This window comes from Phragmites australis, chromosome 12, assembly GCF_958298935.1.
Source record: "Phragmites australis chromosome 12, lpPhrAust1.1, whole genome shotgun sequence".
Lineage (NCBI taxonomy): Eukaryota > Viridiplantae > Streptophyta > Magnoliopsida > Poales > Poaceae > Phragmites > Phragmites australis.
The window spans coordinates 5,429,350-5,443,360 of NC_084932.1; the positions used below are offsets into that span (position 1 = coordinate 5,429,350).

At 40.8% G+C, this 14,011-nt stretch overlaps 1 protein-coding gene and 1 long non-coding RNA gene across 5 annotated transcripts; both read right to left on the reverse strand.

The window, feature by feature from the left end:
• Nucleotides 1-276: 276 nt before the first annotated feature.
• LOC133886198 (uncharacterized) lies at nucleotides 277-672 on the reverse strand. Its single transcript, XR_009903367.1, has 2 exons — nucleotides 590-672; nucleotides 277-502 (listed from the first exon to the last, which is right to left on the reverse strand). It is a non-coding gene; the product is annotated as an uncharacterized LOC133886198 (long non-coding RNA).
• A 208-nt stretch (nucleotides 673-880) lies between these two features.
• On the reverse strand, nucleotides 881-13,748 carry LOC133886197 (uncharacterized). 4 transcript variants are annotated; one of them, XM_062325929.1, is made up of 13 exons: nucleotides 13,660-13,748; nucleotides 12,735-12,788; nucleotides 12,566-12,619; nucleotides 12,380-12,454; nucleotides 3,740-3,892; nucleotides 3,315-3,588; nucleotides 3,126-3,228; nucleotides 2,907-3,037; nucleotides 2,748-2,829; nucleotides 2,190-2,631; nucleotides 1,646-2,111; nucleotides 1,490-1,545; nucleotides 882-955 (listed from the first exon to the last, which is right to left on the reverse strand). In XM_062325929.1, exons 5-10 carry the CDS (start codon nucleotides 3,881-3,883, stop codon nucleotides 2,460-2,462), a joined length of 906 nt encoding a protein of 301 aa, XP_062181913.1. In that variant the 5' UTR covers nucleotides 3,884-3,892; nucleotides 12,380-12,454; nucleotides 12,566-12,619; nucleotides 12,735-12,788; nucleotides 13,660-13,748; the 3' UTR covers nucleotides 882-955; nucleotides 1,490-1,545; nucleotides 1,646-2,111; nucleotides 2,190-2,459. The 4 variants fall into 4 exon arrangements, with proteins under 4 accessions (XP_062181912.1, XP_062181913.1, XP_062181915.1 ...); XM_062325928.1 differs by having other exon boundaries at nucleotides 881-955; nucleotides 12,735-13,726; XM_062325931.1 differs by having other exon boundaries at nucleotides 2,190-2,341; nucleotides 12,735-13,726.
• Between the last annotated feature and the right edge of the window lie 263 nt (nucleotides 13,749-14,011).

Consider the following 14,011-nt stretch of genomic DNA (forward strand, 5'->3'; position numbering starts at 1 on the left):
GCTGATTTGTTATTATACAGGTTGATTAGTGTGCGAAAAGAGTAACCGTGAACAACTTCATCTGCTGGTGATGACAGGCTAAAAGTTTGAGGAACCAAGGTCCAAAAGTAAGTTCAAAAGAGGCGAAAAAAAGAGCAGAAGGAATGTGAAGAGCAGGCATGCGCCGATTAATGCTATGGTAGTAATGTGATAGACTAAATTGTTGTATGCAATTTTGAGTAGGTATGTGTAGCTATGTAAGGCAATTATATCAGCGATTTTAGATGATATTGCTGATTTGTTATTATACAGGTTGATTAGTGTACCAAAAGAGTAACAGTGACAACTTCATCTGCTGGCGATGACAGGCTAAAAGTTTGAGGAACCAAGGTCCAAAAGTAAGTTCAAAAGAGGGGGAAAAAAGAGCAGAAGGAATGTGAAGAGCAGGTCCCTTTCAGGTGGCAAAAGACAGCAAAAGGCGAGCAGTGCTTGATAGCTGAGTCACGTTGGCTACTTTGTTTGGCTGTACATAAAAGGAGAAGCGGTTAGTATGTTCAGTGTAGAATTGTAAGGATTGTATGTAAAGAAGTGGTATGCAAGTGAAAGTGACCTTCATTGCTTGTTTTTTGGTGCAGCAGTTTTGGATTTACACATCTTTGTGGAGCTGGATATGGTCTGCTGGGAAGAAGCCCTGGATGGGGGGTGTTGTTTTGTACCTTTGTTCTGTCGAATGTAGAATTGGGTCACATTTTGCTGTAAGACTTTCTTCGTTCGACTTTTTCTGAGTATCAGTGTCCTCCTAGGCAAACGGGGGGATGCATGAGGTAGATGGATTAGCAGGGTTTGTAATGATGCTGAAAATGTATACAGGATTATATATGTAAGAGTAGAAAGCATGCTTGCCTTTGGAGGATCTGTTGTATCTTTAAACAATCTTTTTCGAGCACTTGAGTGTTTAGGGAGATCAATGGGATCTCTGTGTGTTACATATATAAAGATGTGAGCTATGAATATATTCAGAGAGAGGAACCAATAGCTATATCTGGCTCAAAAAAAGATTAAAGAAGAACGAATAATAAGAGGGCCTCATTTGCAATAAGCTCTCTATCTGCATAATGAGAAGCTGGTCCACAATCCATATATTAATTACTTATACTGAAACAACAATTACTCTTTGAGAATCTTAGTAGCCTTATCATGCTACTTTTCTTGCTTTCTTATAAGGTTGTAATAAGAGAGCGGGGGAGCATGCAAAGCTAGACAGAAATGCTCATATGGAATAGAAATAGGTTCTTGTTTAAAGTGGTACACATAGCTTATTAAATATTTTGCTGTGACATTGGTAGGAAGTCAATTGGAAAATTGCCAGGTCTTCATAGTATGTTGCTGGGATGAAAACGCGCAGAAAATTGAACACCAGACAGTAGGTAGATGCTACCTTTTATAATTTTTTTTTCTATATTTATCGCATATTGGAAAAAGAGCAGCATGTCTTGTTGATGGCACTTACGGAAGGACAGGTTTCTTCAGAGGTGATTCGTCGTATTCCAGCGGAGGTGGAGGGGTCTGCAATACAACTTCAATGTATTATTGATAGGTTATGGCAGAGAAGCATTGCATGTTCTATGGGTGATTAAACAGTTGATAAAAAAGAGTACGATGCTACATTATCTGCTGGTATATCTTTTGTAGGTGTTTTCTGTGTTTCTGGCTGCGATGAAGATGCACCGCTCTTGATTCCAGATGGAACACTACCATCGGGTAAAGTAGCATCAGGATTGGTGCTATAGGTGTGTTGCTGGAGTATTGGGTCAGCTGTGTGGCAGATTGGTAGTTGCTTGGGCTGGTTGAGTTTTATATGTGGGACTGTATGTTGTCTCCCATAAGAAGCGACGATGGAAGTGATCTGGTATGTTCTCTTGGGATTATAGTAGCTCTGCTCTGTTAGAGCAACTGCAAAGGCGAATTTTAAGGATACTATGGCTGCAATATCGGGGGGTGTGTCATTTGCGAATCTTGCTGATCTCAACACCTGCTGGACTGGTTTACCAACAATGCGGCGAGCAACTTCTCCGAAAGCTATCATTTCAGCTTCTGCAGTTCCATCGTTTGCAATGAAGGACAGTTTGTACCTGTAAAGATAGAATTACACGGTGTATAGGTCAATGTATATTTATTTTAGTGGAAAAGGAATGGAGAATGGTTCTTACTTGAAGCGATAGCCAGTACAGGAACATGTGTTGCATTTGTAACCATCGCCACTTGGTGTGCAGGCTCTGTTGCATCTGTTACATGATGGGAACCACCATGGTGTGGTCAAGATTAGGCGTGTTATAGTAACGGTGCAGCGGCATCCACCTTCCTATGATGAGAAAATATTAAGTAATTGTCAGAAGGTGCAATTAGCGTTGGAAAGGATATTAATTCTGATGTGTTGTTTGAGTATAGGGGGTGGTATTGTTATGGTATGTATAGGTGTTTTAATAGGCAGTAGCAGCGATGACATGCACCATGCATATCGGAAAATCATATGGGTCCATTGTTTCTAAGTCAAGGAGATGCTTATCTTCGAGCTGTAGTGATCCTTGTAGTCGTGCTGTTTGATGTGGAGGAGCAGCGGTACGCTTGATTGTGAGCCGCTGGTTGTGAGTGCTGTGTATACCCATATGTTTGCAAGTGAGTATATATTAATGGTTTATGTGAAAATTGTATGTAGAATCGCATAACAATATCATATACTAATAAGCAGAAGGTAGAGGTCTATATACCTGTTATAAAACTCTTCAGCTTCTGGAATTGCAGGGTTAAAATACCAACGGCATGCAGTATTTCCACTTAGGTATTCTTCACCTGTTTAAGATAAAGAATTAGCAGTGAAGATGTGTGATTATGAAAATGTGGTATATACTGGGAGTGGTTTTAGTTACCAGCGAAACTTTTCATGAGGTTGCCAACGATGAGCACAACAATTGGTTTACCTTGTTCTTCATTGTAAACTTCATCGATGGTAAACTCAGCAGCACGCTGTCCCCATAAGGTTAACTTAATCTCGACATTGCTACGCATAAAGAGGATTAATTTTCAGTAGACATTTGTTTGTTGTATATCTTCTGCAGTGTATAATGTTAGGGACACAGATTCCTTACCTGAGATCCTTGAGGATTATGTTTCTGTTTAGAGTGGCAGCTGATTGATTTGGTAGTTGTAGCAAAGTTGTGTCAGAAACTTCGGAGATGATTCCAAGGACATCTGCAGTGTGTGTGTGTGTGTTCTGTCAGATTTGTATAGTAGGAAAAGCAGAAAGACATTTAAGTTTGGACAGGGATGATACTGACCTAGGAAGTATTTGTTTTCACCAGCGTATTTTGGTAGCTCGGCAAAAGGTGTGAGGTTATAGACATATCTTGGGAATGTTTCAGGCAGGTTATTTGCTGGATATACCTTGGTGTAGCATGTGAACTCAATCATGTAAGGTGCATCAATTGGCCTGTACAGAGATTTGGCCCTTGATACTCTAAAACGGCTGATGATATAGATGCCACCTTCTTCGATCAAAGGACTTATGACATCCACTTCAGAGCTTGGTATCTCAGCATATATGGCATCTCCCTGGTGTTTTAGAATAAAAGTTAGGCAGTTTAAACCTTGAAGTAACTGTTGTAGAAACATATGTGCAAATGTAGTGAGAGCTGTGGATGAAAAGCATACAAAGAAATATAGCAGTGTGGTGTAGAAAATATGCGAGGGAATGTGACATAACCTTTTCATCGGCAAGCACAAGGTCTATGTGAGCTATTGGTCCATCGTCGGTGCCACCACGATACTCCCATTTCCGTGAGACACGGACGCAAACTGTCGAGTGTTTGGATTTCGGATGGAGTGTGGCGAGTGGATCGAATGTCATCTTCAGATCCTGTAGTTTGGACATTGATTCAAAATATAATTTTTTAGCAGTTATATTAGACTGGTCAATAAGTAGGGAATAAAGAGGCAAATGAATTATTTTTTTAATGTGTGGTAATTTAGTGTGCACCTGGTGATAGTAACTTTACCAGGCCATGTGTAATGTAGAAATTTATAATAGTTCAGTCATTGGTTTTTCTATAAGGAAGGGTTTCTTGTTTTCTTTTTTCCCTTAAAAAAAACTAATGGGATCAGATGTTCGAAAGATAAACATGGTAATTTCATGATTTATATTGTAACTGAAGATTCAAAGGTGTGGACATAGAGGCAGGTTTTTGTCAGAGGATGCCTCATTTTATTTCAATTTATAACAGATTGTCTTTAGAATCGGCACAATGAACAATGGGAATTTTGTAACTTGAAAATCCACAGAACAGGTTGGTTGGCAACATAGACTCTTATTGCTAAGGAAACATTATACAAGAGTAAAGGCACTATATGTCACTTATTATAGACCAACCGATTGGTAAATTTGATATGTGCAAACAGGTTAGGGAAAAGAAAAAGGGGGGGGGGGACTGAAGTTCAGCAGTTGCATGATTAATTGACAGTAGAAGGTAATAATTAATATATGTTTATCGAAGAGTTGTGGGGGCCTGATCAAAGATTTAGTTGACCTGCTGTTGCATTTTCCTATGGGATAGGGTTACTCAAGGAGAATAAATAGAATCGTTAGGTCATCATTAACATCTAGGAGGTATTTTCTCTTTAGCATTGGTTTTGCTATAGGGAAGGTTTTCTTGTTTTCTTTTTTTTTTTTGTCACAAAAAAAAACCCAATGGGACTAGATGTTGCAAAGATAAACATGGTAATTTCATGATTTATATTGTAATTGAAGATTCAAAGGTGTGGATATAGAAACAGGTTTTTGTTAGAGGCTATCTCATTTCATTTTAATTTATAACAGATTGTGTTTAGAATTGGGACAACAAACAATGAGAATTCTGTAACTTAAAAATCCACAGAATAGGTTGGTTGCTAGTATAGACTCTTATTGCTAAGGAAACATTACGCAGCAGGAAAGGCACTATATGTCATCTATCATAGACCAACCGATTGGTAAATTTGATATACACAAACAGGTTAGGGGAAAGAAGAAGAGGGGAAAAAATAGAAGTTCAGCGGCTGCAGGATTAATTGACAGAAGAAAATAATAATTAATATATGATTATAGAAGGGCTGTGTGGCCTGATTAAAAATTTAGGTGGCCTGCAGTTGCACTTTGCTATGGGATAGGGTTAGTTGAGGAGAAGTGAAACAATCGTTAGGTCATCATTAGCATCTAGGAGCTAGTTGCTTTCTACCATAAAATTGGATGGAGGCTAAACGATGATTTATATGCAACAATGAAATTAATGCTCACACACTGGAGGGTTGAAAGACCAGAGTGCGGCAAACGAGCTTGTGGTTTAATACTTAGCTAATTTTATACCATAATATTTCTAAAATAATAATGTCATGTGCTATGTTTTTGTAAAATAATCGTGCTGCTAAAGTAAGAATAACCTGATATGGTATGGAACACAATGTGTCAAGATAAAGTAAGCCCATGAAAAAGAATTTGGATTAGCATGTGTAAAAAAAAAAGGTAACTTGTTGGTTATCTAAACCGATGCAATGAAAACTATGGTGACTGACCTGGTGGTATTGCGCATTGATGTGATAAATACAAAAATTGTGAAGGAAGAGGCTTTAAGCTTCTCTGTCAGAATTTACATATGTCACTTGTGTGATTGTTTTGGGGATTTTAAGAGAAAAGAGGCAATAGGACGTGGTATGCAAGTCTATGGCTTTGCGATATATGATTGACAGGAATAATGTGACCATACTTTGATGCCGCAACAGGAATCGCTTTTATGTGCAGAGTGGCAAAACAAGGCGTTCTTTTTTCCCCCGCTCTTTTGTGGGGGGGATTTTAATATATTTTATCTGTTAATACTTGGAGGCAAGATAAATGGTAAAACTTCTTTGTAAACTATGTTACGGGTTGTATCAGTACAGATACCATCATCATCTTGTATCAATATCTTCAGCCCATCTTTTGAAGTAACACGGGACACAGCAACATATAGCTGGCCATGTGTGAAAACAGGTTTTTTTAAGTAGACACCTACCTTTTCAAGCGTTTGTCCTTGACTTTTATTGATTGTCATAGCATAGCAGACTTTTATGGGGAATTGACGGCGCTCAAGTATAAATGGTAGTTTGGGGTTTTTTAATGTCAAACAAATACGAGGAACAAAAACAATCTGGCCTGTGTGAGTGCCAGTGATTATTTGTGCTTCAATGATCATATCACCCATTGTTGTAATTGTTAAGCGTGTTCCATTACATAAGCCACCAGATTGATTTAAATTGCGGAGCAACATTATTGGTACTCCTTTTTTAAGTTTCAATTTGTGATGTGGAAAATTGTTTCCATTCAATGAGTTTAAAAATTCAATGGGATATAGTAGATCATATGAGTCATGCACATTCTGTGCCTTGGATATTTTGTCACAACTTAGGTATTCTTTTTCCTCACCAGGAATGAGAGATATCACATGCGAGTTTATTTGATCGGCTAATTCATTAGTTGGAGTTAATATGGCTCGTGTCTGAAGATATGAAACATCAAGAAATTTTGTTTCTAAATCTGGATATATGGCATTTACTAAGGAAGCAACACTATCATCGTTGGTCATTAGCAGTAGATCTTGTGGTATCTTTATCCATGTTGGTTCTAACTCATCGCCATGGGCTGTTGCTTCAAGTTTTCCTTCACCTAAGTCTAGCAGCCATTTGCTGAATTCAGCCATTTCTTGTTGAGCTTGTGGGTTTAAATCTGGCGAAAGCAGTCTCATATTTTTGTTTAATGTTAAAACAGTAACATGTTTCCATAGTGGTGAGTTTATTATTGCTGCATTCACAATCTGTGCCCTGGTACCACCTTCAATAACTGGAAGAATTTGCCTTATGTCACCCCCTAGGACAATGGATTTGCCGCCAAAGGGAATGTCTTGTGTGTGTGATGATTGGAATGATAATAGATCACGAAATGTTCTATCTAGAGTTTCAAATGCTGTTCTATGTGTCATAAGAGCCTCATCCCAAATAACTAATGAAGTTGCTTCTATAAGTTCAGCAAGCATGGTTCCTCGCTTGATGTCGCAGATAGTGGCATCGTCTATGTCACAAGGAATTTTGAATCGGGAGTGAGCTGTTCTGCCACGTGGCAATAACAATGATGCAACACCAGAGGAAGCAACTGTAAGCACAATTTTTCTACGCGCTCGCAAGTATGTTACTATGGCGTTCCATAAATAAGTCTTACCAGTACCTCCATAACCAGAAACAAAGAAGAATGCAGGGGTATCATTGAGCACCGCACTTGTTATGGATTTGAAGGCATGATGTTGCTCATCATTAAGTTTTGAAATTAAATGATCAGATTCAAGTAGTAACTGATCTATGTTGTGTGGTAATTCTTCATCTATGAGTCGATTGATGGACGTTGACTCAATGCTTCCTGTTTTATGTGGCAAGTTGTGGTCTCTAATTCTTCCTCCATTTCTTGTAATCAAAGCTGAAAGGTCATCAAGTAAATAATCTCTTAGTTCAGGTTCAGTCATCTGATAATGTTGGTTGCCAATAGACTGTTTAAATCTATATTGGATATCATCTGCTAACATTCTCCAAACTTTTTCGAAGAATGTGTATTCATCGTTGACTTCACAAAATAGAAGCATTGTGACAAATAGCTGTCTAAGTTGTGTGGAAGTAGCCCAGGTTGCTGCCTCATCGAAAGCATCATACCATTCTTGATCATTACCAAGGAGTCCTCGTGCATTGCATGCTTCTTTGTACGTCGCATATGTAATACTGTTGTATGTTTTAACATCGTTATAGCTTTGTGCACCTTTAACAACCATTAGTAGTATTCTAAGGTAATATCGCTCGCCAACAGATGGGTGTACATAATATAAGCGACCTATGCTTGATCCTAATCGCCTAGGTTGCCATAGTCGTGATGTTTCATCCCATCGCCACATTGAAGGGAATTCGCAATATGTTAGATTTCTTCCTTGTGAGTATGTTTGGTTAGCTACAAACCACTCAGTTAGCATGGTTCTACGCAGAAAGTCCTGAGAAATGATGTTTGCTAAATTAGTATCAGCATTATATGTTATGTTATTTTCGTTTGGCAAGTGAACTGGAAGCCTTTGCACAGGTGGGAAATGACGATGGATATCGAACGCGAAGATGCGCCAACATGCATCTTGTTCACAAATGTAGCGGCAATCTAGGTACTCTTTAACCTCGTTTATAGTTTGGGTTTCGCTGTCATATGGTGCATCCTGACCATTTCGTATTCTTTCAATGTAAACCTTGCCGCAGTCTGGACCCTTTGTTACATACTTAAATAGGTATTTGATAAAAATGCTTTTATTACACCACTCAACATTGATATGTGCTTGGAATTTTTTTAGCAAATATATGTTGTAAGGGACTATCCACCGGTTGTCTAGCCTTGAATTCCCTTTTTGGATGTACCGGCCATTATCAGGCCTTTTATATATTGCGAAGCCATTCTCATCTATGGTAGTCTCAGGCTGAAAATATTTAGGGTATCCTTTCAAACATTTGCCATTTTTCATGCATGGGCTATCTTGGTGATTTTGACCACATGGACCATGTGTCATGTGTTCAGCAACTAATGCGTATCGTAATGGATCAATCCTTGGGTCTGGAATCTCTGCGGTTATGTATGAATCAACAAATGTAGGTGTTGGCTGTGAAGTATCATGGGAAATCCATATAATGATGTGCGCATGAGGAAGGCCACGCTTCTGGAATTCGACGGTGTGCAGTGCTGGAGGTGCGAGGATAAATTGCATATGTCAGTAAGTATGAAGTAATACAATCACTATTGAAGTTTGAATCAACAGGTAGGGATTTTGGGGAACACAATGTGCTGTATAACAGTGCGTACTTGCAGTAACAGGTCCAAACACTACTCCTTTTTTTATATCTTCTAAAAGTTCTTCAAGTTTCATATTGTACACTCTAACGATAATATCAGCTCTATCCGTTGGTTTTTGGCCTGGTTCAAAACTCAACGCTTCAGAAATTTCTGGCCACTTTGAATCGCATGTAAATGTTATGAAAAAATCTGGTGGGCCATACACTCTACATATTGCTATGCCATCATGGTAGTTTTGGATCATATATCGTCTACCACCAGTGTGCGAAGCTGGTAATACAGTTTTACCAATTTCATTACCATCTATACAACCGCGACTAACAGCGTCAGTTATACCTTGCAAGTTTTCTATTCTAAGTTTAGCTTGGTTCTTTAGTATGTACCATAATCTAGATTCATCTATACAAGCGCGCGCATCAACCTTGGCTTGGCTGGATAGAAAACCGTAGCATAGATATGGATTTGGCTGGTCTTTTCTATAATGTAACATGTAGCGGTAGTAGTCCTGCATTGTCATTTTAGAACGCGCTGTTGTAGAAGATGAGATGACACCACTATAGGGTACTCCAATTTGGAAACCACGTTCACCATATGGAAACAGAAGAGGATACTGAAGGGGCATATACGCAGGATGCAACGCGGATATTTGCTCAAGCTGGCCAGCATGAGTTTGTATCACTATATCTCGTTTGAATGTGTCCAATGTAAAGTCACCAACAACAAGCATAGCAAGTTGATTGGTTGTAGGTAAGTTATACTGTATTGGATCGCCTTCTTTCGCACCTATGATTCTAATAATGAATTCTTCATCGCCATGCTCTCTCAATCTATCTCTTGCAAGCCTGAATTTATTTGCAAATGGATTGTGTGTGTCTAGCATTTTTATTAGATTTTCAACTATTCTTGTGTCCAAAGGATCAGCAGGTCTTTCGTCTGTGTTCAAGGCATGCAATCTATTTTTAACTTCATTGGCAGTATCATATATGTATAATTGAATAAACTGAGGAGAATGTCCATCATGGGGAAGCAATGATCCAATGCGGTGGTGGACTTGTCCATTTATTTTGAAAACAAGTGGGCCTCGACCATCGTTCATAGAGCGGTCTATGTGTGCTCCCATTGATGTGAAGGCAAATAGACAATTGTACTGGCGTATGTTTTTTAAAAACTTTTTGGCACAAGCATCACCATCGAATTTAGTCAAGCTATTCAATGGTTCAGGTCAATTTCTAAATGGTGGTATACAGATCCTGCCTCCTTTGCAGCAAGAATTGTAAATGATTCTACTGTTTCTTATAGATGAATCAGATTTTACTCTTTCCCCAAGCCAAAATATAGCATGGCAATATCTGCATTTATAATCAGGGGCACCAAAGTAGGAGCGATGAGGATAACAAGCTATACAGGCATATATTAGAATTACAATACAGCACATAGTGCAGCATAGTTGGCCACCGTCATGATAAGACACAGAGGAGGAGTAGAGGTGGTTAGTTAGGTTATGAGCATGGTAGAGCCGTGAGCAACTAATCATGTAAGCGCAATAATTGGGTAAAAATGATGTAGTGCAGGGAAGGAATCAAAAAAGGGGGAAATGGGGTATTAGGAGGCGATAATGATGTTATAGGGATTGTTGGCACATCACGGTAGACACACATACCTTTTAAAGCATCAATATAATCTTGGCTGAATCGCCCACATCCTAATGATTGGCCACTGTTATCTAATGGTCCTAGAATAACATGGCAATAAACATGGCTTAGACACCAAAGGCAGGCACTGCTATAAAGAGCTAAGGAAACACGATAATACTAGGAATTTATAAGGGTCACCTGTTATAGTCAATCTTTGTTGGTCTAGTAATTTCCGGCGTCTACGACGACATTCAGCTGGGTTTAGAATTAAGGGGCAGTGCTGTGCAGCGTCTTCTGCGAGCTCACCTATGGACCAATAGGAGCTAGTTATATCTAAGCATATGGTAAATGCCGTGGCAAATCTAGAATTTCGTGATTAAAGAGCATACTTCGTTTTCTGCGAGATCCACTCTTTGATTGTGTGGGGTGCGAAGACGAAGATGCTGGATGCCATGGAAATAATAGACATTGGGAACAGACAGAAGGGGGGAGGGGGAGGGGCAAAGAGCAGCGAGAAAGAGACAGCAATAGCATGGAGTTGGTAAGCTCAGAGGCAGGAAGTGGTAAATACACCAAAAAAGAGATAGGATCAAAGGGCAAGGATGGCGAACGCACATGCCGCAGCGTCAATGTCAACGTGTGGTTCAACTGTATGTAGCTCCATTAGCTACTGATGGGAAGATCATGCATTTACATAGGGTCCAACGGTGGGGAGAAGGTGAAAAAACAAACAGAGAATGGGAAAAAAGGTTACGGCAACTTAAGCCAACAATATAAGCCACAAATGTGAATTAATGTGTGTGCGCGTGTGTTTTTTCTTCTCACATGTTTTTTTCCCTTTCTGCAGCACAAATCAATGGCAAGGAACAGAACCAAAGGGGGAAAAAAGCATTCATTAACTAACAGTGTAATGCTCAGCAATGCAGATCCTACATAACACACCGGACGATTAACAGGAAAACGCCATTGCAAGTGGAAACTAAACAAACAATCTAAACGATACAAGCTCCTTTAAGCAACGGTGGGGTTGTGCCTCATATTGATTATAAGGCTACAAAGCATCACCCTTAACACCTGTACCTGTACCTGGTAAACACAAAGAGTCAGCAGCTATGCTCAACCCAGTAGGGGCGGTGGGGGACTGTGTTTTTCTTTCTTTTTTTTCCCCTGTGCAAATAATTTGAAAGAGCTAACCTCTGAAAATTGTAATCTACCACAATAAAACCGTATATGCTTTGAAGGCAAGTGACAGCCTGAAGAGCAGCTTGCTCATAAGCGGCTGCACACCCCGCATCAGCGCATGACCAAAAAAAGAGTTGTCGTGGGCTGCTCTGAAAGCTCAAGAGAGGCAATTCAATCTCTACTCCACAAAGGACACTTCCATCGTCGACAACTTCACGTAGCAATGAAGCGTATGGCAAGCGGCATCTAATCACGACAGCTTGTAAGAGGGAGATATAAGAGGCTCCAACGGTAAATATGTCGTTCTAGGTTACTCCGCCCAACGGTTCATTTCCTTTATTATCGTTACTATCATTGTTGTTATTATTATTATTAGCATTTTCCACAATCAAGCAGCGAAAGGATGAAAGGGCAAACCGTAAACAGATGGTGATGAAAAGGTAAAGAGAGTTAAGGGGAAGGAAAGGGAAAAAAGGGGCAAAAAAAAAAAAGGGTTCTGTCAGTAACGGCACCATGCACAGCAGGGCAATGTAACATAGATAATATGTGAAGTATGGCTAAATAATTCAAGGCATAGAACAATAGACAATAAGACTTCCAAATAATATGACTTTGAATGAATTGCTGAGGAACACTTAAAGAACAGGGCACATCTTACCGAAAGCAGTAAAATTGCCTATGCACCACGCTCCTTGCAGATTCAATAACAGGAAGGACCACGGCAGGAAGCAAGCTGCATGGCAAACGAAGGCTTTCCATTAGCATCACTATTTCATTTAGCTTATTTATTTAATTCCACACACCCCACAAACCAAGAAGGACCAGTGTACCAGCAGCGCCATACCAGAACTGCCAAACAGAAGCAAACTCGAACGAATTTCCCTGCGCTATACCTTCGCTGCAATAGACAATGGAGCACGCCTCACACCAGGGAGAGGGCGGGGGATATCAGATTCCATTCGTTGTGCATGTAAACAAACCTAAAATTTACATGTTCGACTGAGAGAGCATACCTGACGCAACAAGCAACAACAGGCTGGAATGGATCCCCTCTAACCACTTCGTCACTGCAGCACACAAACGAGCAGAGACAAAGAAGAAAACAAAAGGAAAAAAGCTCAGTTTGTGCGCCATCCGTTATGTTTCTTCTCTCCTTCCCTGTGTACAGATAAAAACTAAAAGAAGGGGGAAAAAGAGCAGGGGGGGACGGAGGGGAGGTCGGAAAGGAGCTAAAAGGGCGGAAAAGGAGGGGGGAAAAGAGGGACAAAAGAAGCCATATATCCAAGCAGCAAGCAGGAAACAGGGAGTAACATCAGGTTCTCGAGTTTTGTAATCACAAGGACCAATGGACAAGCACGCGTCGAAATAAACACAAAGAAACAAGCAAGCACAAGAAGTGCAGCCAGGGAAGAGCATATTGAAATCCACTCCTATTTGCTAATCCATCGCTTCAACAAGCGCAACAGTGAGCCATCAGCACAGATCCACTAAAAGAAATAAAAGAGGGAGAGGACGAACAAGCAAACAAGGGGCAGCACAAACACAGGCAAATAGAGAAACGCAAAGACAGCTGCCGACCAAACCTAGCAGCCAAATGCGATGCGCGAAATACCCAAACAAAGATTTTTGGGAAAAGGCCATGGCAGCGCTAAAATCGTGGAAAAAGAAATCAATAGCTACAACCAATCCGAGGAGGGTTTGAGGAAAAGGGGTATCAACATCTCCTGTCGATTGCACCGTCATAGAAAGCGACTATCCAAAAAGGAACAACAAATCAAGGAGGAGACAGCATGACCAATATCGCTTCAGTCGACTAAAAAGTAACCGGCCAAACAGCCCAGCCCACCGACATGTAACGCGGACCTCAAGCGCACGTACAGGCACAGGCACCGATCCAAGCAACCGAGAGCGAGGGATCGAAGCAAGCAAGAAGCATACCTCACGAGCAACAGAAAGGGGAAAAGCAAAGAGAAGACAGAGGGCAAGGAAGCCTAGATCCCATCGACTGGGAAGCAACCCGAGCCAGGGGGAGGGAGGGGGGGGGCGGTTTCCCAGCCGCTCAGCCTCCGACACGTAGCAGCACCAGGAGGCTCCGGTGGCGCCCAGGCCAGCATGCGGCGTGCGTGGGGGGGGGCCGGTTTCCCAGGTGGCCACACGGAGACACGGGGCCAGCCAGGCCAGTGCGCGACGTGGGCCACGCCGCGGGCAGACGCGGACGAGGGCGACCGCTAGATCCAAATCGGATGGCCAGCAAAATCTGGATGAGGTGGATGGCCCGGCTGGCCAGGAA

Bases quoted from the DNA above. Each gene is read 5' to 3' on its own strand.
- LOC133886197 (XM_062325928.1), bottom strand. From the start codon at position 3,883: ATGACATTCGATCCACTCGCCACACTCCATCCGAAATCCAAACACTCG. The intron at 3,229-3,314 runs GTCAGTATCATC...CACACACTGCAG, and splicing joins TGAAAACAAATACTTCCTAG to ATGTCCTTGGAATCATCTCC. The intron at 2,632-2,747 runs GTATATAGACCT...GGGTATACACAG, and splicing joins GCTGAAGAGTTTTATAACAG to CACTCACAACCAGCGGCTCA.